A 21,922-nucleotide genomic window follows, 5' to 3' on the forward strand; every position below is an offset into this window, starting at 1 on the left:
AACCTCCCAAAGTACCTAAACTGGTTCGCGAATCCAGTAACAACCAACTGGATGATGATAAGGAAATGGATGAAGAGTTACAGATGGCGATAAAAATGTCGCTTATGCAGGATGAAAACCCTACCGCAATGATTGAGCTGGACGATGATGATGTGCGAATGTCGCGGCAGCAGAAACAAGTATTGGGAAATGCAGCCCGAAGTCTTGCCCGTGGGTTTATGCTAGAGTATGGCGGGCTTACGAACGAAGAGTTTAACGAGCTGCTGCACCAGACGCAGGACGTTGACTGCGGTGATGTGAACGATTCGATGTCACAAATGTTTGTTTATAATGATGTTTCCGTCATTGAACCAGCAATATCGGCCAAATCTATTCAAGAGGAAGAGCCTACGAAGCATCCAGCTGCCAGTGAGCCAATTGTTGTAACAGAGAAAAGTAATAGCGAGTCGGAAACGGAATCTGATTCCGACTTCATTGACGTTCCGTCGGATATATCAAACGATTCGGCCATCGGGATATCGTTGCCGTTGAATAAAACGAATCACCAAAAGCCACACTTCAATCCTATCGTGGACCTTACGATCGATGATTTAGCCAAATATAGGAATGGTGGAAAGAACGCACAAACCAAAAATTCGAAGGAAGTGGTGGAGGTGGTCATCAAAAAGGAAGAGATGGGAGTTTGTGATGAGGATGACATCTTTGCTGATGTATTCATGGCAGATAAACCCATAAGCAAGACAAGCGAACCAAAACCTGCTATGGCATCCATTCCGATGAAGCTTATCGAAGGTATAGTTGAAGAACGAAATGAAAATCCTAAAAATGTACCGATTGTGGTGAAACCAATGGTTGGGTTAAAGATTAAAAAGGTTGATGATATTAACGCCCAACTCAAGGAACAGTTAGAACAGCTACGTAAAGGACCATCGGTATTGGATCTGGAAGGTATAGTTCCTGTCTCGACAGCGGCGTTACCGAATCCTTCAACACTCGATAAAGTGAATATTGTTTCACCGCAACCAGCAACGGATTTGAAAAGTATCCACGAAACTCTGAAGCAGCAACTGGCAGAATTGAAGACAAGTGCTATGCCTTTGGATTTGAATGAAATTGATATTGAAGCGACAGTAAAGGATAAACAGGTAATTAGAAATAGTTGGTAATTAGAACCCATGGAACATTTGCTGATAACCTTCATTATTACAGGCTGCAACAGAAGATGAGGTGGATAGTGATGCAACGATTATATGCGAAGGGGAATCTCCTGATGCTACCATACTATTTCCCACAAAGTCGATTAGAGAAGGGTCCATCGGAAATTCGAAGAGTGATATTACAAAACCTAACATGGACGATGATGTTGCCATTATATCGCAAAAGCCAACAGTGATAGAAATTCTCGACAGTCCAACGAAGAAAGGAACTCTGGAGCATTTAATCGTTGCCCGCACTCCGGGCAAAGATACGGAAAAGAAACAACTGGCCGAAAAGGAAGAGGATATACCGAGCGTGGCAAAACCCTTCTTCGTGAATAAAACACCTCCATCTTCCAAGAAAGTGTCTTCAAATGAAGCTACAAACGAAGGTACTTCCTCCGGCGGTAGTGTAGTGAAGCAGTTGTTCCCACAAATAATCGAAACTGAAGCAATACCATCAACCAGTAAAGGTCCTGCTAAACCGTCCGTTAGCGCTGACACTCTGATCACGGAAATGGCCACAAATTTAAAAGATTCCCGCACACCGCTAGAACTGAAGCAGATGGCACTCGATCTGGCTCAAAACGAACGGGAGCTCGAAAGGGAGAAAAACAAACAGAACCGCCTTGGCGTTTCCATTACCGATCAGATGCGTAATGATTGCATGGAACTTCTGCAGCTCTTTGGCGTACCTTATATCGTGGCACCGATGGAGGCGGAGGCGCAGTGTGCGTTCCTGAATCAGATTGAGCTGACTGATGGTACGATCACGGATGATAGTGATATCTGGTTATTTGGTGGACAGAAGGTGTACAAAAACTTTTTCAACCAACAAAAGCTAGTACTGGAGTTTACGATCGAAGGTATCGAGCAAGCGTTTCAGATGGACAGGAAGAAGCTCATTCAGTTGGCCTTGTTGGTGGGCAGTGATTATACAACTGGGATCCACGGTATCGGTGCCGTGACGGCTCTAGAGATATTGGCATCGTTTCCACCTACGCCGGAACAGCCAGGCGAAACATCGGAGCTAATGTCGATGCTTTCGGGGTTACGAAAGTTTCGCGACTGGTGGCAGCATAGCCGTAACGGAACAGCTACCACCGGGACACGCATTGCTTTGAAATCAAAATTGAAAAACATTGATATCGCAGAGGGTTTCCCTAATACGGGTGTTGTCGAAGCTTATCTGAAGCCGACGGTCGATTATAGCGAAGAAGAGTTCACTTGGGGCTACCCCGATGCAGATCGGTTGCGGGATTACGCACGACAAAAATTCGGCTGGACTCGTTCGAAAACGGACGACATATTACTACCGGTACTGAAGCGATTGGATGAACGTAAATCGCAGGCATCGATAAAGAACTACTTCAAAGTCCAGAGTGCCGTCGCGCAAAGTCGGGTAAAGGTTAGCAAACGGGTACAGTACGCGGTGGATACGATGGCTGGAAAGATCGATTCTGCGGTAGATGAAGCAAAGGCAGCAAAAAAGAAGAGTCCTGCGAAGAAAGGCGGCCGCAAGAAGAAGTTAGGCACGCAAGCATCTTCTACAACAGATGATTCGGTTGAAACAGGCGTCTTGGGATCACAAGAGAACACCGGTGTGACAGAACCAGTCTCCGTTGATACTGACGATGATTTTGCGGAGAGCAAACAACCGACGAAAAAACCGACTGCACGTAAGAAGGGTCCTGCTAGTGGTCCTTCTGTACCAGCAAACGCTGGTCAAAAGCCAAAACGAGGCCGCAAGAAAGCCGTTGAGCCAGCACAAACAGCCGCCACATCACCTTCGGAAGATACGATGGCCGGCCCAAAGCACTCACTTGCGAACATCGGAGGAATCATTGCCAACATCAACAGTCAATCAGCCAACAGTTTGAATGAAGAGACCGCGGGAACTGGTCGTGCGAGACGCGGTGCAAATAAGATACCCGACTTTAATCCAGCCATTCCCCAGAGGGTCAAGGACGAGCAGGAGATGGCCGATCGGAAACAAAAAGCGGCGGAACTGTTTAAGAAATTGCGTGCAGAGGGAACCACGAAAGGTAGGAAAAAAGCTGGGTAAAGGAAATGTCCAAGTATTGCATTGCCTTTATAATAAATTCGTCTTTTTATTCTGCAAATGAATATCGATTTGATCGTTTTTTCGGTATTCAAGAAGTTTCTAAAATATTCATTGAATAAATATGTTTTCAAGTACAAAGTATCTTCGGTGATTTATCATTCATTTTGGTTCTGGATCAACGTGTAACAATTCCGAAGTCGTTTAGTGCATTTTAGCACAAAACGTAGTATTATTTATTCGCTGAAAAGTTATTTTTTTTAATTTAAACTAAACACTTATTATGTTCATCTGATTGGATGTAGTCGTCAAAACTGCGTTTTGTGAAGCCGATGCACCAAAACGGACCAAGTACCACGCGTCTCCATGCAATCATGATCAGCGGCGCTAAGATACCGCCTATGACTGATCCCATCAGGAAAGGAAAGGATCAATTTATCTTAAACGATCAAGAAAAGCAACATTAAAGTAACCATTCATATGGAATTGAAATGACTGTAGCACTTACTGCACATCCCCAATCATTCTACCCCTGACGCAATGTCACAGAACATCTATCCAGCCTCTGAGAAGTGTTGATTTGAATTGTAGATTGCAGAAAATGAGTAACATCCCGATGTCCGATCGAGCACTAGTGCGCCGGTGATGATGATGATGATGTCTTTATTAGACAAGATGTTGCTCTGGCCTGAAGACGATGGAAGCGTTGTGCGAAAGGGCCTTGCTGGGAGTTATGGTAATCTTTTGCCGTGTCCGTTCGAAGCCGTTTGGAAGGAAAATGGCAATTAAGTCATTAGGTTTCGGACAGCGAAGCGGATAGGATGGCCTCCACGTGCAAACGGTTACACTTGCGGCTTCTGTTGTACCTTGGTAACCTTGTACAAAGGCTGGCGGGTGGATTGTGTTCTGGCTTATGACGCTTTATGATTCGTCCGGTAGCTGATAAAGATTATTGCATTTCCGTCTGGAACATTTAGCATGGGAATGGTTACGTTTTTTATTTCTTATCTTTGTTTGCTGGCAAGTAAGCTTGGTGCGGAGAACAAATGATGTGTTTGAAATAATTAGATTAAACATAAGTGTGCAGTAAATATAAAAATAGAAAAACACTAAACAGATAGACTTCAGTGGCTGCCGAACATCATATATTCTGTAAAGATAACAGCTTAGGTCGCTGATCCTGCCATCAAATTGATAAGATGGTTTAGCGTTTGAATCAATGTTGTTTGGTAATGAAAACAGTCTATTCAATTCAATTTATTTCGCGAGTTGATAATGCATTTTAATTGTACCGCCATAAATAAGCATTAACAGATAAAGGTGTGCCACCGTTTGATAGAAGCAAAATTAAAAGGTTTCGTGTTATTTTGTCTGTAGCTGTAGATTACGGTAAAACAGATTAGAAAGAAAAATTGGTAGAAACATACCAAATGATATGCAAAATGATCACACATATAAATTAAATATTTTCCAGTATAAAATATATTTTTGAACGATCTATATATGAACTTTATTAAATGTTTTGAAATGTAATACTGTACTGTTATAATGTTTTAAAAAAAATGTTTAAAAAGCAGCCAATATTTAAATAAAAATTGTACAAACTTCATCTAGCTTGGTTAAAAACTTGATAAGCTTCATTTTATGTAACGTAGCTTGTGTGTTTTACGGAAAGTTTTTCTCACTAACTTATTTAAGCGCCCTTGATTATGATGAGATAATGGAAAACCTGAAAAGAAAGATAAAGCGACAAAAGCTCGATTATTTATGATTCTAAGCCATAACTGATAGATGGACATCAATATAATTTTGTTTCACCCAAATGCGAGTACACAATACCAACAAATTGCATAATCCTGCCTCGTCTCGAAATGATATTCAATTCCTCAACAGAACAGTCCGGAATATTGTTGAATCTGGAGTTATGTGTGTTGTGATGTGATAGTGCATCCGATCGGCGGAGACACAAATTGAGAGACAAAAGATCCGAAGAGCGGTTCCGCAACGAATCCGCGGAGAGATGGCAACGCGGCGCGGACGTTCGGTGAGAGCTGCTGGTCGGCTGGCTTTTGTCCGGCGATACCGCGCACGCTAGGCGATGTGCTGCGCTAGTGGAAGAGTTAGTCGCTAGTAGCTGCTAGTAGCGATAGCACGTCAGGTCAATATTGGCCAGCCGAGCAGAGGATCGCGTCTGCGTCCGCGCGCTACACGGAGAACCTGAATTCGTTTCATCAGCGGTTGTTTCATTATCGCCTTCAATCGCCGCTCCCTGTGATGTGAACTCGTCCGGAGGGACCAAGATGACGACCGCGTGAGCTCGGTACGATCGGTAGCCACCACAATTCTGATTGAGCTTCCAGTTTGAGCCAGTTTCTGATCCAGTTTTGGGGGCCCATCCCAGATGGGCACGGCCGGTCTCACGTGCCAAACGGTGACGGAACCACCACCGGGGAACGGATACGACAAGACAAAACCCCAGGAGTGACGAATCCTACCTGCGCGAATGGTTATAAAATATGCGGTGCCAACTTATCTGTCCCGGCCCATTCGCTACGTGTGTGTACGGTACGGTACCGGTTGCATTCGTCATTGGCTGGGCTCCACCGAGACTATGGACGCCTGGTTGATGATGATTGCCGCAAGGCAAGGCGGCTATACCTTGCTGATAAGAGTTCCCTCTCGTCAATAGCCAGAGATAGCCGCGAGACAGACTAGCCCGTGGCCGGTGGTACGGTTGTGATACGCAGTCCGAGTTCGACCATCGATGACCATCGTCACCGCATTGCGGTATTGGTTTGTAATGTAGTTTACCATCCTTGGTGGTCCGAGGCAACATAGGTTACCTTGTCCCAAACGGTGGACTGTGTGACGGTGGACTCGATAAGAGATATCAGACCCGATGGTATCGACCTTCTGACAGTGGTTTGGCATCAGTACAGTGCTGGTAGTGGCCGTGGTGACCCGGTGATGCTTTGATCCTTTATCAACTGCCACCCGTTGGCCTACGTAAACAGGAGATCCTTCGCGCAAGTGTATGTGATCAAGCGGCAAGCAACAGGTAGCACGCGGTCCGCGGCCTGGTGTACGATATCGCACACCAGACCAACCGAACCGCTCGTGGGAGTTGCGAAAAACGGTCAAACCTTCCCCGGCACGGCACGGCACGGCATCGGCCAGCTAACATCTTCTCCGTGGCGTGGCGTGGTTGTGGTTGGTCTTTGCTTGTTTTTGTGAGTGCGTGCCGTACGATCATCAACGTCGGAGACAAACGAATTTCACGGTCATTTCACTTTCTGTCCGACTCTCGTCATCTGCGCCGCTCATCTCACTCACTTGCAAACGGTCGGCCAGTCCATCAGTCCGTCCATCCGTCCGTCCGGTCCGTCCGTCCGTCTGTCTGTCAGTTAGTGTTGGTCGTGTGAGCTGTCGAGTAGCGCCGGGCCAAGAACGACGGATTGGTCCGGTTTCCGTGATGTGCGGTCGCGGTTACCCGTAACGCGTGATCCGTCTGCTCTAGGATCCGGTGCCGGTGCGGTTTAGACACCCGTGACAGTGACCCTTTCGGTCGCTCGCAGCGCGCAATCGTGATCCGTATCGCGCCGCGCCCCAAAAGTGGACCGTGAAGGGAGGAAAAAAGTGGGGATCGATCCCAACGGTGTCGCCACCGCCGCCGCCGCCGCCATCAACGACACCGACGGCACATGGTGAACAATGTGAAAATGATGCGTAAAAATAGTAGGAAAGCAATGCTCAATAAATTGCTTATGCGGCCTGAGAAGCTGCCGAAGAAAAAGAAATCCGTCGCCCGTTGGAAGTAATGATGGTGGTGGTGTTTTTTTTTTCTATGCAAGAAGTAAGGAAGTGTGCAGCAAGTGAATCCGGCAAACAAGTGATCATCAGTGACGCACCGATTGGAGGAGTATGGTTGTTGTGTGAAGTGAAGATTAAGAAATTTTAAAGTTTAAAGTTCCTCCCCCTCCCCTCCCTTTAGCAACGTTAGAAGGTAAATGATCGACGGAAAATCGTAGCCCGCGATAAATGCCCGCGGCCTACTACTAGGATGCGCTGGTGTGTGCGTTTCGAGATGACGAACCGAACTCCCTTCCTCCCTTCCTCCCTCTCACGCCACCTCCTAGTGTCTTGTGACCGTGTGGCGCGATCTGCTGCTGTAAATTAATGTCAATTATGGCATTAAAATTAGTGACCAGTGCGTATTTGTTTGTGTCGTTGCTGCTGCGGTCACACCCTCCTTCATCCCTCTCTACCCGCCATCCCCCGGTCGCGGGGGTGCTGTTTTGCGAAATACGAAATACTCGAAGTCACCGTGTGGTGTGCAGCGCGTGGGAGGGGGTGCAATGAGGAAGATAACTCGCGGTTGTAACAAGTCATTTGGCGAGATGGAGCAGGTTTTGGTGGAGAGGGAGAGTCATCAGCTCGTATGATGGATTCATCACCACCACCATCACCACCACCACCTCCGCCACCCTTCCGCGGTAGCGTGTGGCGATAGTAAAAGCACCGTCACCCTACCGTCAATGCTCTAATTAACTCTGGCCTCAGTCAAGATATTTGTCACATGTTGGTATCTGTGGGTACGTGTGTTTGTGTGTGATTTCATCTTGAAGAGAAAAAAAAAACGATCTTAGAAACGGGGTGCAAAAGCGAACCAGCCCCTTCCCTCCCCGGCAAAGAGAAGGCAATGCTTCCGTGTGAAAGATGCGTGACAAGATTAAGGCGATGTTGATTTATGGAGAAGATGCTGGTCTTCCTCTGGGACCCCTGGCTCGGTCGGTCCTTAACAATGATGTGATTGTGAATAGCAATGAGTTTGCTCATCAGAGGACCGACGAGGAGGTTTACTGGTTGCAGACTGATTGATGGTGGCATGATTCCACCTTCGTTTGTTGCAGGAAACTGGAAATCATCAAGATCATTAGCTCAGCTGATTTACCCGGTCGCAGGTGGTTCCGAAACAGTTTCCCGTTCAAGACATGACAGTGTGTTGCTATCGAGACGTTATCGCTACAGACCACGACTAGGTGTGTGTGTGTCTGTGTGTTGCGTGCTGTCACCCCGTGGTCGGTCGCCCGGGTGTATTGATAGAGCCATGCCATCTATTCTACCACCCACTTCTGATGAGAGGGTGCCACTTGGTTTCTTTTACACATCCGTCTCGCCAGCCTGCCCGCCAGACCGCCTGCCCGCCGAACCGAGGGTTGTATTGTATTTCGTTTTGTCAGATGGTGTCTTCGGTTTATGCGTTTTCCCTTCCCTTAAGACGTTCTAAATTTAACCGGGCTCTTCGGCTTTGGTCACAGCATTTTACGATTGCCGCCACGATCTAGGAGCTCTCCTAGTAGAAGCAGAACACATCGAGCACACACACACACACACACACGCAGAGCAGCTGGTAACGGTTTCGCGGTACCAGCGATCGATCGTAACCTGTTTGTCTTGGGCGTAGAAGCGTAGAGGGAGTGCCCGCGAATCTTATCAACCGGCGAGACTTATGACCCGGCTGGTGAGAGATATGGGTCAGTTCGTGGCCCATACTACAAACACCAGCAAACAGGGTTCTTTGAGCTGTAAGACGAGCGCTGCTGAGTTCCTTGAGCGGTACGAGGCGTCGTTTGATGTGTTATCAATTGCTGTTGAACGAATTGCGAAAGTCAGCGATCGCAGACTAATGTACGGCGTAGATGAATCATTGATTTATGATATGCGCATCGATAAGACATCGATAGAATGTTGTAACACTAGAAGAGATTACATTTCATGCCCTTGTTTGGTTTTTAGAGCGCGCTTAAGGTCAGTGACGAGTAGTTCCATCACCGCAGCAAGTCGATCGATCTAGCCTGGTGCGCGGACCACATTCACAACTTCCGCAAACTTCTTGCTGGACCTTGGATGTCCTCCAAAAGTTTGGCCGCGGGCTGCATCACCTTCATTTAGGCCGGTGCATCAGACAAATGGCATGTGACTGATCACGTGTCCGGTGGAGCTTCTATCTTATCGCTAATAGAGCGATTAAAAGGGATCACCTATCGAGTGTGCATAGACCGCATCGGATGGAGTCCGTTTTGACGGCATCAGATCAAAACAATGCCAACGCTAGGTCCCGGTGGAAAAATGTACAAGACGAATAAGGAACACGGATATGGTTTGGCGTGCATTACCGTTACAACCGGACACCAGACCACGGGAGGTGCATAATATGGAGTGTTTGGCGTTTGTAAACACCCATCAACACGACACGGTATTGCACGCGACACGAGATGCCACTTCGCGCTCCTTCGCGAGACCTTGTTTGCTCGATTCCCGTTCCTACGATTTGTTTTCACAAGCACCTCGTCACCGTTTGAAACCATCATGTTTGGCATGTGTTCAACGACGCAAGGCTAGGTCGTCAGCATCCACGCCACGCCATCAGGTCGGCTTACTCACGCGTTCCGTCACCGCCAAAGGATCACGATCATCGTCCAGATGGTGGACGGTTCGTTAAAATTATCCCGAATTTCCTCACCTTCCGTCGTGTGGCTGTTGAGCGTTTTACGTGACCGAACCACTCACATTGTCTCTCCGTGGATATGAACCGGCTTCAGAATGGTCTCACTTCTGCGGAGAACGACGATCTTCCGCTTTTGTAGCAGAAAAACATTTTATCGCTCACCAAATCTCTCTACTAAAGCGAGGAGCACCATTGGGAGAAGGAATTGTTTACAAAGCCTAGGATATTCTCTCGATGAGGTTGGTTAGAGATTCTTCCTTTAGTAATACTCCCCACAACGATAAGGTATTTACTATCTGGCTGTTGGCTTCTTGAGTTCACTTCCGTAATCGATTTCAGTTCGGGAGTATCGATGTCGCGCCACCGCAAAGCCGTCGTCGTCATCGTTATTGCTCACCCGATTCCTGCTGTCCCTAGCGCAATGGTCGGGAGGAGGATTTGCGAGCTGATTTACGATTGACAGAGCGAAAGGAATTTTATGTACTAGCAAAAAAAAAAACGTACACTAGCGCCGGTGTGACAAACGTGCGCTTGGTCCCTTGGGTGACCAAGCATTATGCTTCCCGTGGCTGCGGCTGATGTGACCACAGAAAGGAGGAGGAGGCGTGACGTGATCCCTTTCCCTTTCCTTTCGGTTTTGGGACTTTTAATTGTTGTTTAGGCGTTTCGAAAATGGTGGCGATTTATGTTGTTTTATTTATAACGAGTGATGCCGTACCGTGACAATAGGATTGCGAAGCAAAATTATCGCCCCAACAGGATGCAGGGTTAAAAATATTTGCGAATTCTTTTTGTTTTTGGATCCGCCCGTTTGGTGTACCACCACCCACCTACCACCGGCAGCAGCAGCAGCACAAGCACAGGCACATACGCACTCGTCTGGTGGGAAGTGGGGGCCCGTTTATGCTTTATTTTATTGGATTTTTGTTTTATGTCGCATCTCGCATCGTCCGTCGCGGATGATTCAGCGGCGGTACGAACCCTAGACCTCGCTTGTTATTTGTGTAAACGCTGAAGGCCGGCTAGACCTAGGTAGGCGAAGTGAAACGTAACGTAACGAACCCAGTTTTTTTTGTTTCGTTTTTCGAAAAAAAAGCTTCAAACAGTGCAAAGTGACGATGATATAGGGCGCGCGGGACAGAAAATGGTTCCCCACAACAGCGTCCGAGCCAATCGAGACAATCCAATTCATCGACGGCAACCGAAAAGACAACCGTGCCTTCTGTGATAACGTGGCCATAGTGGCCAAGTGCAGCGTGCCTGTGTGCGAGTGTGTGAGTGTGTGCTCAAGCGCAAAGTGATCCTACGGTAGTGCCTTTCCCCTCGACAGGAGGATCCACGATGGAGGCCCAGGAGCAGAACCAGCTAGAAATACAATCCGTTACTCCCATCCCGACGACCCGGCGTCCGATAAACGATTTGCACTTTACCGCGATCAACAGCAACTACCGGCAGCAGAACAAACTGAGCGGTAACAGTAATGCCAGCGCGTCATCGGGTAGCGGTGCCGAGGAGACGAAGGCCCTGCTACCAGCGACGGGCCCTAGCGGCCGTCGGTTCGTGATCGTACCCTGTCAACCGGGCAGCGCGATCGGTGATCCGGGTGGACCTTCCACTGTGGCCGGTAGTGGCGGAAAGGTAGAGCCGGGCGAGGGTTCAACGCCGAGCCCGATTACGGTGCCGACCGCACCGGTTGGTTCCTACGCTAAACCCAAATACTTCAACAGTCTGCGTTCGGTACGATCCGGTAAGATTCGTGACCAACGACATTTTTGAGCATTCTGGTGGGAGCATCCCTTGACTGATATGACATCTTCCCCCTTTCTCGTTTCAGCAAACGATCCGCAAGGGTTGGGGATCGTACAGCAGCATCATGCTGCGATCGCTCGGAGCGGTTCGTACGTCTTTAGCGAAATCGGTGGATCGCCGCGGTTGTTCTCGGACGCCACCTCAATCCGATCGCTGGCCTCGATCGGCATGGGATCTACCGATGGGCGACGGATGGTGATCCGCCGGGTACCGAACTCCCCGAACGAGCTGCTAACCATGATCAATCCCCCGACGTAAGTGCACTTCTTGGAGTGGAGCGCCTCAACGATCTTATCACGAAGAAGCAGAGGAATTATTCAATTGAACCAAATCTTCCGCTGCCCGGGGAAAGGGGGGATTCGGGGAATCGTCTTAGCTGTAAGAGGCAGCAGCTGTGCTCTTGTAGGGGGGGGGGGGGTGTTTGACACGCGACCGTGCATTAATTTGGGGCAACAGGTTATCGCCTGGTAGCCCCTGGATGACCGAAACAGGGTCATCGGGCTAATCTAGCTATTACTGGTAGCAATTTAACCACACGCTAACAATGGCGGCTGAACTGCCGTAATGCTGACACGCTCATCACATCTCCTGTGCTGACATGCTCCACACGACTGTAACGACCACCCGCAGGGAAGCCGCAGTTATTCAGTTCCAGTATCAAAATGTCGCAGAGTGACAAAGCCTTCAAATGGAGCAACGGATCACCGTGACTGTTTTGCGGTTAATGCTACCGATGCATTATGATAGCCGAGCAGCAGCAGCATCTGTATCAACCGGTCGGGCTACAATTACTGACGGTTGCAATGCCGCTTGCGGTACACCGCAACTCTATTTGCGTAAACGATGATGCAGTGCGCGGACTTGGCGACAGATCGCACCCGTTCCCGTGCACCGCGGGGGCAATTGAGCTTACGGTTCACGCGTCCGGACTGGACTACAGCGCCCATAACGTGCCCAGCTAGGCCGACCCAGTTCGAAGGTCCGGCTAAAGAATGTGATCGGGATGACAGGCGTCACGAATCTCGGCGCTGCCGTGCTTAGCCTGCCATGAATGCTTAAATTAGTCAACCTACATTTCACGGACACTCCAGCCGCTACAATGAGTCCGTGGGGGTCTCGGAGACGCCCAGACACAGGAACGGGGTCAGCGCGAGGAACAAATGTTGGGTATTAAATTGGCACATACGCGCCCTCTCACTCTTCGGATGTACAGATTTAGTCATTTTTACATTCCGGGGCCCAAGCACCGAGAGGTGCTCCGTGCTGGTTTATCGTCAGCGCATCGCCCACCGAATGCAGGGGCGGGTCTGCCAACGGACCAGCCCTGGACCAGCTGCCCGAACGCATAATCCTCAATTGAGGAAATTGTTATCATTGTGGTCGCCGGTAGTGGCATTACGTTCGATTAGCGGCCGGCCCTGCTGCCGGTCGTTTAGTGGACGGCAACGTTCTTGTACGGTTAGGTTCGCCCCCGGTAGTCCTCTGACCCCGCGGCGAACAGCTGCTTATCCATGGAAGGTTTTAATGGCAGTTTCAGCGTCCATTTGATTCGCGAATTTATGTCATCTCTTAATGTTGCTCTGTCGGGCTAACAGACGGTCTGCAATCAGTGCACGCGTTCTATCGGGCACCAAAACAATTTGTAGCGATGGGTCATAAACGGTGGGGTGGCTGGTTTATGATGAAGAACACCCTCGGCACTGCCAGGTGGCCGCTTTTGTACGGTGTGTGGTTTTCATTCAGAAACGCGTTCATTTCGCTAACCGGAACCCTCATTCCTCTGGTTTGCTTCTTGGATATTCGTTTATCTTTACGACCGAGTGGAGTCGATTTAGCTTTAAGCGGCACTGATCATGGCTGGTATTGGTGCAGACTACACCGGTTATCAGATGAGACAAATCAAAATAAATAAGAAGTAATGAAAGCAGGTCTATCTGTCTGATAAACTTGTCAAAGTAAAGTGTTAACGCTACGGCTGCAATTAAGCTGTACGTTTGAAGTGACCATCAAACGGAATTGACCTTTCGTTCAAGATATAAAACACTAAACTCTCATTATCTCGCTGCTTAAGGCTACCGCGAAGAACATACTCCCGAGAATATGGTGCTGATGATGATGATGGTCATCCACAGCACTTTATGGTTTATAAATTTTCTAACAAAAAAAAGGGGAATAACAAACGACGAGCATTACAGCCACTCATCACCTCTACGGCGGTGAGCCGCTGTGGCCGGAAAGGTCGTGAATTCGTTGGATAAATATTTACGCGATCGTCATAAACTTACCGAGCTGTTTAGCGCATATCTCGAGCAGGCCCCGTGCTTTGCACCGGAGACAACCCATTACGTCGTTGGGCGATTAAACTCGTCTGGGCGAGATGATAAATATCCGATGCGATGGTGTGATAACGAAGCACCCGGCTACCTGCACGGGTCCGAAACGGCAAACACTCGCCTAGGGGAGGCAGAGTGTTGGATGGGATGTACCCGCAGCTCGGAATGATGTTGTTTTGGCCAACGACTTCTTCGTGCTTTAAGGTACAATATTTTAAAAATATATTTCACCGAATTGGGTAGCAGTTGTTGCTGTTTCCCGATGTTGCTGCATTGGGTATGGAAAAGCGACTATTTTTAGACCCACTCCAGTGTGCCTTATCCATCTCCCCGGTGCGCTATATTGTCCTAGACGATTATCACCAGCTTTGATATGACGTAGGTGGGATGAATCCGTGGCTGCTGTTTATGTCTGAAAGGCTTTACTAGATCACGGCGGTCGGATGTTGCCACGGGTCCACCGCCACCAAAGCCAGTACGATCGGGACCGTGAACCGGAACGAACCACGCTTTTAACCTGATCCTGATTCCCGGGATCAAAGGCGATCAAAGTAGAATCCTCATCTCCGTGTTTCTCCCTTTCCCCCACCCCGGGGGTGTCGTACTCAAGTCAGATACCGGACGTATGGCATCTTAGGAACTGTTTAACTTATTACCTCGCGATTAGGCTCCATTCAGTGTCAGTTCAGTGCAGAGTGGACATGGTTTAGTGGAATCGATTGACGAGTCGATTGAAGTGATCGAAAAAGCTACTTCCTAGCTCTTCGAGTGGAATAACAAGTGAATCCATCCATAGTGCGTGGTCAGTATGAGCGTAATGAATGAGAAGCACGAACCTGTCGTGCCCAACGGTGATGGACAACCGACGGAATCTTCGGCGAAAAAGGGCCAACCGAACGGAACGTCGGTGACCGCCACGGACCGGACACCACTGATGACGTCGATGCCGAGCTATCCCAACAGTCCGGTTATGATGCGACGCTTCATAGGAGAGTAAGTGAATCGACGGTGCGGCCATTTCGGTTGCATAACGGATGGATTCACGTGGCCACCGATGGTTTAAGAGCGGGTGCGCACCGGCAATGCAATGCGCCGTTTGTTCCAGCATTGTTCTGCCATCACGCAATAATGCAATTAGTGTGATATGTTTGTAATGACAACGATTTGTCCTCCGATTTCAGCCGAGTGACCTCATTATCGTTCTGTTACCAACGGTCGATTGCCATTTGTTTGTTGTAGATTTGTGGCAGAGTGGAATATTGTCAAACACAGGCTCTAGACACTAGTATACTTAACTAGTTCTTTTGTCAATTTGAGCATTCGATTGAGGGGTTTTAATTACAATTCACTTTAAAATGAAAAAAAAGTATAACAACAAGCATTTCAAACATCAACATCTCCTTCCGTACGTTACACAGATGAATGCCTAATGCCTCCAGCTTCCCATCAATCAACATGCTTGGGGGCTCATCTTGTTGAAATGATTGATTGCTTTCTGGTTCTCGAATGCAATCGCTCGTTACATTGACGGGCTGCGACCTAACCGCAACCGACGACGGCGACGCCGAGGCATTCGGCTAGAGTTACCCGAGGCGAGCCATCGTTGATCGTTGATCGACCATTTCCTTCCTTCCCATCTAGTCGTGCGTCAGCTTGACTTCAGAATTCGTAATTTCGCCCGCCAACATGCACCACGCTCGATTGTCCACTTCCGTGCCAAATCCAACCGTGGCAGCGGTTCTCTCGAGCCCCTCGGCAGCATACCGGGTACCGAGCTACAATTTGATCTGGCCCGATCGGTGATGGAACGCGCACGACATGGAACGGTTCTACATTACATGCTAAAAGTACTTTGCATATCACCGCGAAAAGTGGAAACTGATGCTTTCGTGAGAAGGAGCGATTCCGAGCGGACGGTGGACCCGGATCGTTCACAACGCTGAAGGTCACTTCCGGTAACTGGAGCGATCGCTTGTTCGATGAAAGCCTTGAGCAGCCCCGAACGCTAATGATAAACACCAATATTTAGCTCCTACCGGGGTGGGGAATCGTAGTCGCTCGGCCAGCTACATTCCATCGGCTCGGCATGGTTTTGTTTGTCCAGATTCGCCAATTGACCTCGGCAACTCGGTTCCAAAAAAGGGCCCCCTATTTCGGAAGGCGCTAACCAAAGATATGTTCCACACATAAAAAGGGCACTTATCACCTCCACCTCTAGGGCAGCACTGTTTGAGATTACTTCACATATGCAGATGCTCTAATATGGAGCATTAATGCAAAAAGGAGTTTGGGAGCGGTAAGAATGGTTGCCGGTGCGATGCCCGGTTGGAACGGTCCTAATGATTTGCTCCAACAAACGGCCGGCCACATGGGCCACAAGCACAACTGGCTGCTTGCCCATAGCTTGGGGGTTTTGGGGAAGTTTTCGATTTCGTTTTGTTCTCTCCGCTATGTTTAGCCTTTCATTATGCACACTGCTCTAGCGGGAGATAAGACCATCGCGACAGCCGAACATTGATAAGCTGTTCTAATGCTGTGCTAATGCATTGCACCGGAGATGAACGGATTTTAGAGCAAAGACGCTAAATGAGGTGCAGACAACGTGACGATGACGGGGGATGACGCGACGAAATTGAAATTCGCAGCAAAAACCGTATATGAACTTGACTAAATGATTTGCAACCGACTTTTAACATTTATCATTTTACTCTGTCTCTCTATCTCTCTCTATCTCTCTATCTCACTTTCCTACAGTCCACCGGTGGAAGATGCGTACGATAATGAGAGCTACGGGGGCATGTCGGACGACTCCGATCTCGATAATCTCAAGCCACGCAAGCAGCACTGGGCGAACAAGATGCAGTTCGTGCTCGCCTGCATCGGCTATTCGGTCGGTCTGGGCAACGTCTGGCGGTTCCCGTATCTGTGTTACAAGAGCGGTGGAGGTAAGCAGGGTCGCCGCTACGGGTAAGATGAGCCTCATCTGCTAACCATCATCCTTCGGTTCCCCTTTTCCTATCTCCAGGAGTGTTTCTGGTGCCTTACTTCATCATTCTGCTCATCTGTGGAATACCGATGCTGTTCATGGAGCTGGCCGTCGGTCAGTACACGGGCCGTGGACCAATCGGTGCCCTCGGTCAGCTGTGTCCATTGTTTAAAGGTAGGCTAATGTGCGCGATGCCACGCGTTCGTCGCTTATGCATAGAGCAGCAAACGAATCAAATCTTTTGTTTTTCACCCACCCCCCAAAAACCTGGCCGGACTGGCGGCCCTTAATTGGGAAGGAACTAACACACTTCCGCACTTAACGCGCTTAAAAACAGTCAATTAGACGGTGTTCGGAGAGCGGTAGAGAGCTTTTCATTTTGAGCTAGTAAATCAGAACGTTCAGCCGGCATGAATGAAGTCGTGTACGTTGTGCTCGTTCGATACCACTCGCTGACGATCGCGCTATGAATGAGCGTGAATGGCGGGTGGGATGGCGATGGTGATTTTTATAATGAATGGTACGAGCCGGGTTCGCTATCTTCGTCGGTTCGAGGTCAGTGCGATCATAAATCTCAACCCTCTCCGCGGGTCTGGTCCCGGGGCCTAGAATCAATCGTACGGCAAGAAAGGGTGGCGCCCACCCAGAAACCGTGCTAATGATGTGAGGTACCCCTTTTTCGTTTCCGGAACCTGCAGCAGAGTGTGCAAATATTGTATCTCATTAGGAGACATTTCAATTGGTAACTTGGTTTGGTCTGATCGATCAGCACTGTCCAGGCGCCCCCGGCCGATCAATTGTTTTTAACGATTTGACGATTTGTCGTGATTGTGTTGGTCGAGTGTTAATGGCATCAACACCGCGCGCTGCTGCTACTACTGTTGAGTGATGGATCGTTAATAAAGATGAACACAATGACTCCACCCCCCGGGTAGGGAGGGCATCATCAAGCACGTCTTCTGAGAGCCGATCACTGAATGCATTCCATAAAAAATGGGTAAAATAAAATTCACCGTTGCAATTGCACTCCCGCCCCCCGGGTGGCTGCGGTGGCAACGATAGCTGTCGCTGATGGTGTGTCGCTTGTATTTATGCTAATGACCAGTCGGTGTGTTGATGGGCCCGCCAACAAAACCACCGTCCGGGATATGGGGGGTTCCATTTTGCAGTGTTTCCCCTTCCCGTCGACCCAACTAATGAAGTGTCAATCATTAATCATCGACAAACCTGTCGGGGTCGGTGGTCAAGCGAGGTAGCCTGCAATTGAGTGTTTTAACATAATCGTTGCTTGAACAAATGGCACTTGCGATCCGCTGTGAGCGAACGCGATCACAGCAGACAGGCTGGCACCTTCAGTGTTGCTCCAGTTGGATCAAGGATCCTGGCTACCACCAGTCTCGTGTGGGGTACGGTAGTGTCACACCCGTTAAATGTGCGGTATAAAATGGCGACTGATTGCCAGTGCGCCAGGAAAGCATTAATAATTCATTGCCTACAAGCACTAGCACTGGATCGCATATCGTGACCGTTTAGTGTTTTGATAAATAATGCATAACATAACTGGATGGTGGACACGCGTCACCCATAGAAGGGTGCTGAATGATCGTGAATTCGGTCCATACAATGAGTGTTTGGTGAGTTGCGTATTTGCATTGCCTTTTCTCGTATCTCCCCCGCGCGGTGGTCAGCATTCTTGTTTAGCCGACGGAGGTACTACTTACGGGGAAAACTGTCACTATAAATCACGCAAAATTTAAATATCACTCAGACCTGGCTTGGCTGGGGTCCATAGAGCGAAATGCTGTGTTGGTTGATGGAAACCTCGTGGAGTGGGAAATCGTTGGATCATTCGCTATTGCTTAGAATGTAACCTGTGTGCGATGCTAGGACTCGTACTTTTCGTACTCGATACTGCATAACTGCGTCGTTATATCATCGCCATCAAGGCAGTACGGTCTGAGCTAATTCGTATAATTGATCGGATGCATACAATTGATAGAGTCCCTTGGAGTATTCGGTGTGGCGGAATAGAGGCTGCCAGTAACCGGACATGCTTTGAAATTAACACAAATAAATTCAATTCAACTTAGTTTTAATAAATGATTAGACACTTGTGCGAGGAATGAGACCGCGATTTTCACGAAGAACTTTACCCGACGATACAGGTACCGGGCTGGCGAGCGTGGTCGTTTCATTCCTGATGTCCACCTACTACAGTGTGATCATTGCCTATGCAATCTACTACTTCTTCACCTCCTTCCGGCCGGATCTACCGTGGACGGATTGTTCGCATCGCTGGAACACGCCCGACTGCTGGGTTCCGGAGAGCTTGAAAAACAATATGACCCGACCGCAAATGTCCCGCACCCCCACGGAGGAGTTTTTCGAGTAAGTAGCTTCCCCACCAATGGCTACCAGTTAGTATTTCGTGTAAGATATCGTGACCCTCATCTTTCCCCGTTCATTTACAGGAACAAGGTACTGCAGATAAGCCACGGTATTGAGTATCCGGGTGCGATGCGTTGGGAGCTGGTGGCGTGCCTGGTGTGCGCCTGGATTCTGGTGTACTTTGCCATCTGGAAGTCGATCAAATCCTCGGCCAAGGTACGCTACCTAACAGCTACGCTGCCGTTCGTGCTGATCGTGGTCTTTCTGGGACGTTCGCTTACACTGGAGGGTGCCGACAAGGGACTGCACTACTTCTTCCGTCCGAACTGGCAAGAGCTGGGGCGAGCAAATGTAAGTGACCCGTCAGAGCTGTCGTTCGTAGTATCTCGGTGTACTAAACTTGGTATCCTGACCAATTCCAATTGCTAGGTATGGATTAATGCTGCGGCGCAAAACTTCAACTCGATCGGTATCGCGTTCGGGTCGATGATTTCGTTCGCCAGCTACAACAAGTACAACAACAACATCCTGCACGACACGCTGGCAGTGTCGTTCGTGAACGCAATCACAAGCCTGCTGGTCGGCATCTTTGCGTTCGCCACGATCGGTAACATAGCGCTGGAGCAAAGCACAACCGTGGAGGATGTGATTAGCGGAGGTCCCGGGCTAATCTTCGTCGTATATCCGCAAGCATTGGCCAAGATGCCTGCCGCTCAGCTGTGGGCTGTACTGTTCTTCTTTATGCTGCTGTGTTTAGGGTTAAACAGCCAGGTAAGGCTGCTTTGACTGTGGCCATGATGAAAACTGAGATTTGTATCATAATTTCCCTTATTGTATAATTTCCGATTCCAGTTCGCCATCGTTGAAGTGGTTGTTACGTCCATCCAGGATGGATTTCCACGGTGGATTAAGCGAAAACTGGTCTATCACGAGCTGTTGGTGCTGATCGTTTGCGTCGTGTCGTTTTTTGCCGGGTTGCCCAATCTGATCCAGGGAGGGATATACTTTTTCCAGCTAATCGACCATTACGCGGCATCCGTATCGATCATGTTCCTGGCGTTCTTTGAAACCATTGCCATATCCTGGTTCTACGGTATCAATCGGTTATCAAAGAACGTGAAGCAAATGACGGGTCGATATCCGTCGCTGTACTTACGGTTTTGCTTGCTGGTTGCCGTGCCGTTACTGTTGATAGTATGTATGCCCGGTCCACCAGGCTTTTGGTCGATGTTAAAGAATGGTTTTCTTGTATTCGCCGTAGTCGTTGTGGATATTCAGCTTGATCAACTACGAGGCTCCGACGTACCACAACGGCAAGTACAGCTATCCTGGTTGGGCGCACGGTCTCGGATGGGCCATCACTTCTGCCTCGCTGGTTTGCATTCCATCGTATGCCATTTATCAGGTGGTTCGTGCCGAAGGAGATACGTTTGGTCAGGTATGTACTAAGACGAAGGCACGTATCATACGGTCATTTGAAATCGTTTCGCTTTCTCTTGCAGAAACTGCTCAACACCCTGAAACCCAACATTTACGAATGCAAAATATGTGGTGAGCATCATTGCGATCATGATTTCCCGGAGGAGGAAATGGGCCCCGAGATGGCGATCGTCGAGTCGACGTCGGGAGTACCGCTGATACTACAGGCTCCTCCGTCCGGTCATGGGTACAATGTACAGGCTCAGGCAAGGGATGAGCAAACCGTGACGACACGTGACACAGCAAATACCACCGCCGCCAACAATGCAGCTCCACAAAACTCGGGAAGCAATGGCGAGGCCCGATGATGAAGCTAGACATTTTGGGGTCGCTACCGTTAAGCGACCATGGTTAGGTGGAGTGTTTCAGAAGCATGTACAGCCTGGCCTGTAGCGATAGGAGGTCATTTTAGCTGGCATAACCGTAACCATTCACACACATTGCAACGAATCCCACGAACATGCGAACGAAAAAAGACAACTCAATACTTTTAGCAAACACTCACACACCAGTTAGTTACCAGTTGGGACGTGATTAGGGTGTAGTTAGTAGATAAATGATCGTGTTTCACATTTCACTAAATCATATAGTGTGCGGATCGTGTGTGTTCGTCACGGAGACGGCTAGACAGAAGTTGTGTTCACGTTGCGATTGTGGCGAAACATTCATCCTCGAAGGATGTTGGGCGTCAAATTTATGGACTCGAAGAGTCTAGTGTGACCGAATGGCGGAAGTGTAAATTTTAAAATGTGTTCGATGGAACCAGAACCGGATGGTTGGAAGATGTACGATATTTGTAAATCCATTCTTTGATTTGATCCTATGGCAATAAACTCCCGATACAAAAGTGTGACTGAATTTGTTCCAGTTCTTTCGTTTTCCACGCATTTTCACACTCCAGTAGTTTGGCTTCTTCAGAAAGGGTTTAGTGAAAAAGTACTCAAAAAAGGCAAATTTACCGGATTTTTCGAAAGATTTGTTTACCGCCCTGTTAACAAAAGTCATGCTGCAGCCGCTTAAGTTTAGGCGTCCACTAAGGGGCCCATAAGCGGTCAGTATGAATCTGACATACAAAGTGGCCTTTTACGGGCCCCCTTTTGTCCGCTTAAGCGGCTACATTATGCTTTTTGTTAACAGGGCGAGAAATGTCAAACAAAAAAG

At 48.6% G+C, this 21,922-nt stretch overlaps 2 protein-coding genes across 5 annotated transcripts in view; both read left to right on the plus strand.

Moving 5' to 3' along the window:
* The window catches only part of LOC125952292 (uncharacterized), a 4,568-nt gene extending 1,168 nt beyond the window's left edge, over window positions 1-3,400 (plus strand). Inside the window, exons 3-4 of the mRNA XM_049681693.1 lie at window positions 1-1,145; window positions 1,210-3,400. The exon at window positions 1-1,145 is cut by the window's left edge and continues 715 nt beyond it. Of these exons, the coding sequence (XP_049537650.1) occupies window positions 1-1,145; window positions 1,210-3,261 (3,197 nt within the window). The 3' untranslated portion in view covers window positions 3,262-3,400. The remainder of the gene's footprint in view (window positions 1,146-1,209) is intronic.
* A 2,001-nt stretch (window positions 3,401-5,401) lies between these two features.
* On the plus strand, window positions 5,402-21,605 carry LOC125952304 (sodium- and chloride-dependent GABA transporter ine). 4 transcript variants are annotated; one of them, XM_049681719.1, is made up of 11 exons: window positions 5,402-5,578; window positions 10,863-11,513; window positions 11,601-11,829; window positions 16,663-16,853; window positions 16,934-17,068; window positions 19,060-19,282; window positions 19,366-19,633; window positions 19,712-20,053; window positions 20,135-20,476; window positions 20,544-20,720; window positions 20,785-21,605. In XM_049681719.1, exons 2-11 carry the CDS (start codon window positions 11,108-11,110, stop codon window positions 21,067-21,069), a joined length of 2,598 nt encoding a protein of 865 aa, XP_049537676.1. In that variant the 5' UTR covers window positions 5,402-5,578; window positions 10,863-11,107; the 3' UTR covers window positions 21,070-21,605. The 4 variants fall into 4 exon arrangements, with proteins under 4 accessions (XP_049537676.1, XP_049537678.1, XP_049537677.1 ...); XM_049681721.1 differs by lacking the exon at window positions 5,402-5,578 and adding an exon at window positions 6,041-6,060; XM_049681720.1 differs by lacking the exon at window positions 5,402-5,578 and adding an exon at window positions 6,081-7,261.
* The last annotated feature ends 317 nt before the right edge of the window (window positions 21,606-21,922 follow it).

The sequence above is a fragment of the Anopheles darlingi genome, chromosome 2 (genome assembly GCF_943734745.1).
Source record: "Anopheles darlingi chromosome 2, idAnoDarlMG_H_01, whole genome shotgun sequence".
Taxonomy (NCBI): Eukaryota; Metazoa; Arthropoda; class Insecta; order Diptera; family Culicidae; genus Anopheles; species Anopheles darlingi.

Coding starts and splice junctions, on each gene's coding strand:
- LOC125952304 (XM_049681719.1), top strand. CDS start 11,108: ATGGAGGCCCAGGAGCAGAACCAGCTAGAAATACAATCCGTTACTCCC. Junction 17,069..19,059: donor GCTGTGTCCATTGTTTAAAG/GTAGGCTAATGT, acceptor CCGACGATACAG/GTACCGGGCTGGCGAGCGTG. Junction 19,634..19,711: donor AAGAGCTGGGGCGAGCAAAT/GTAAGTGACCCG, acceptor TCCAATTGCTAG/GTATGGATTAATGCTGCGGC.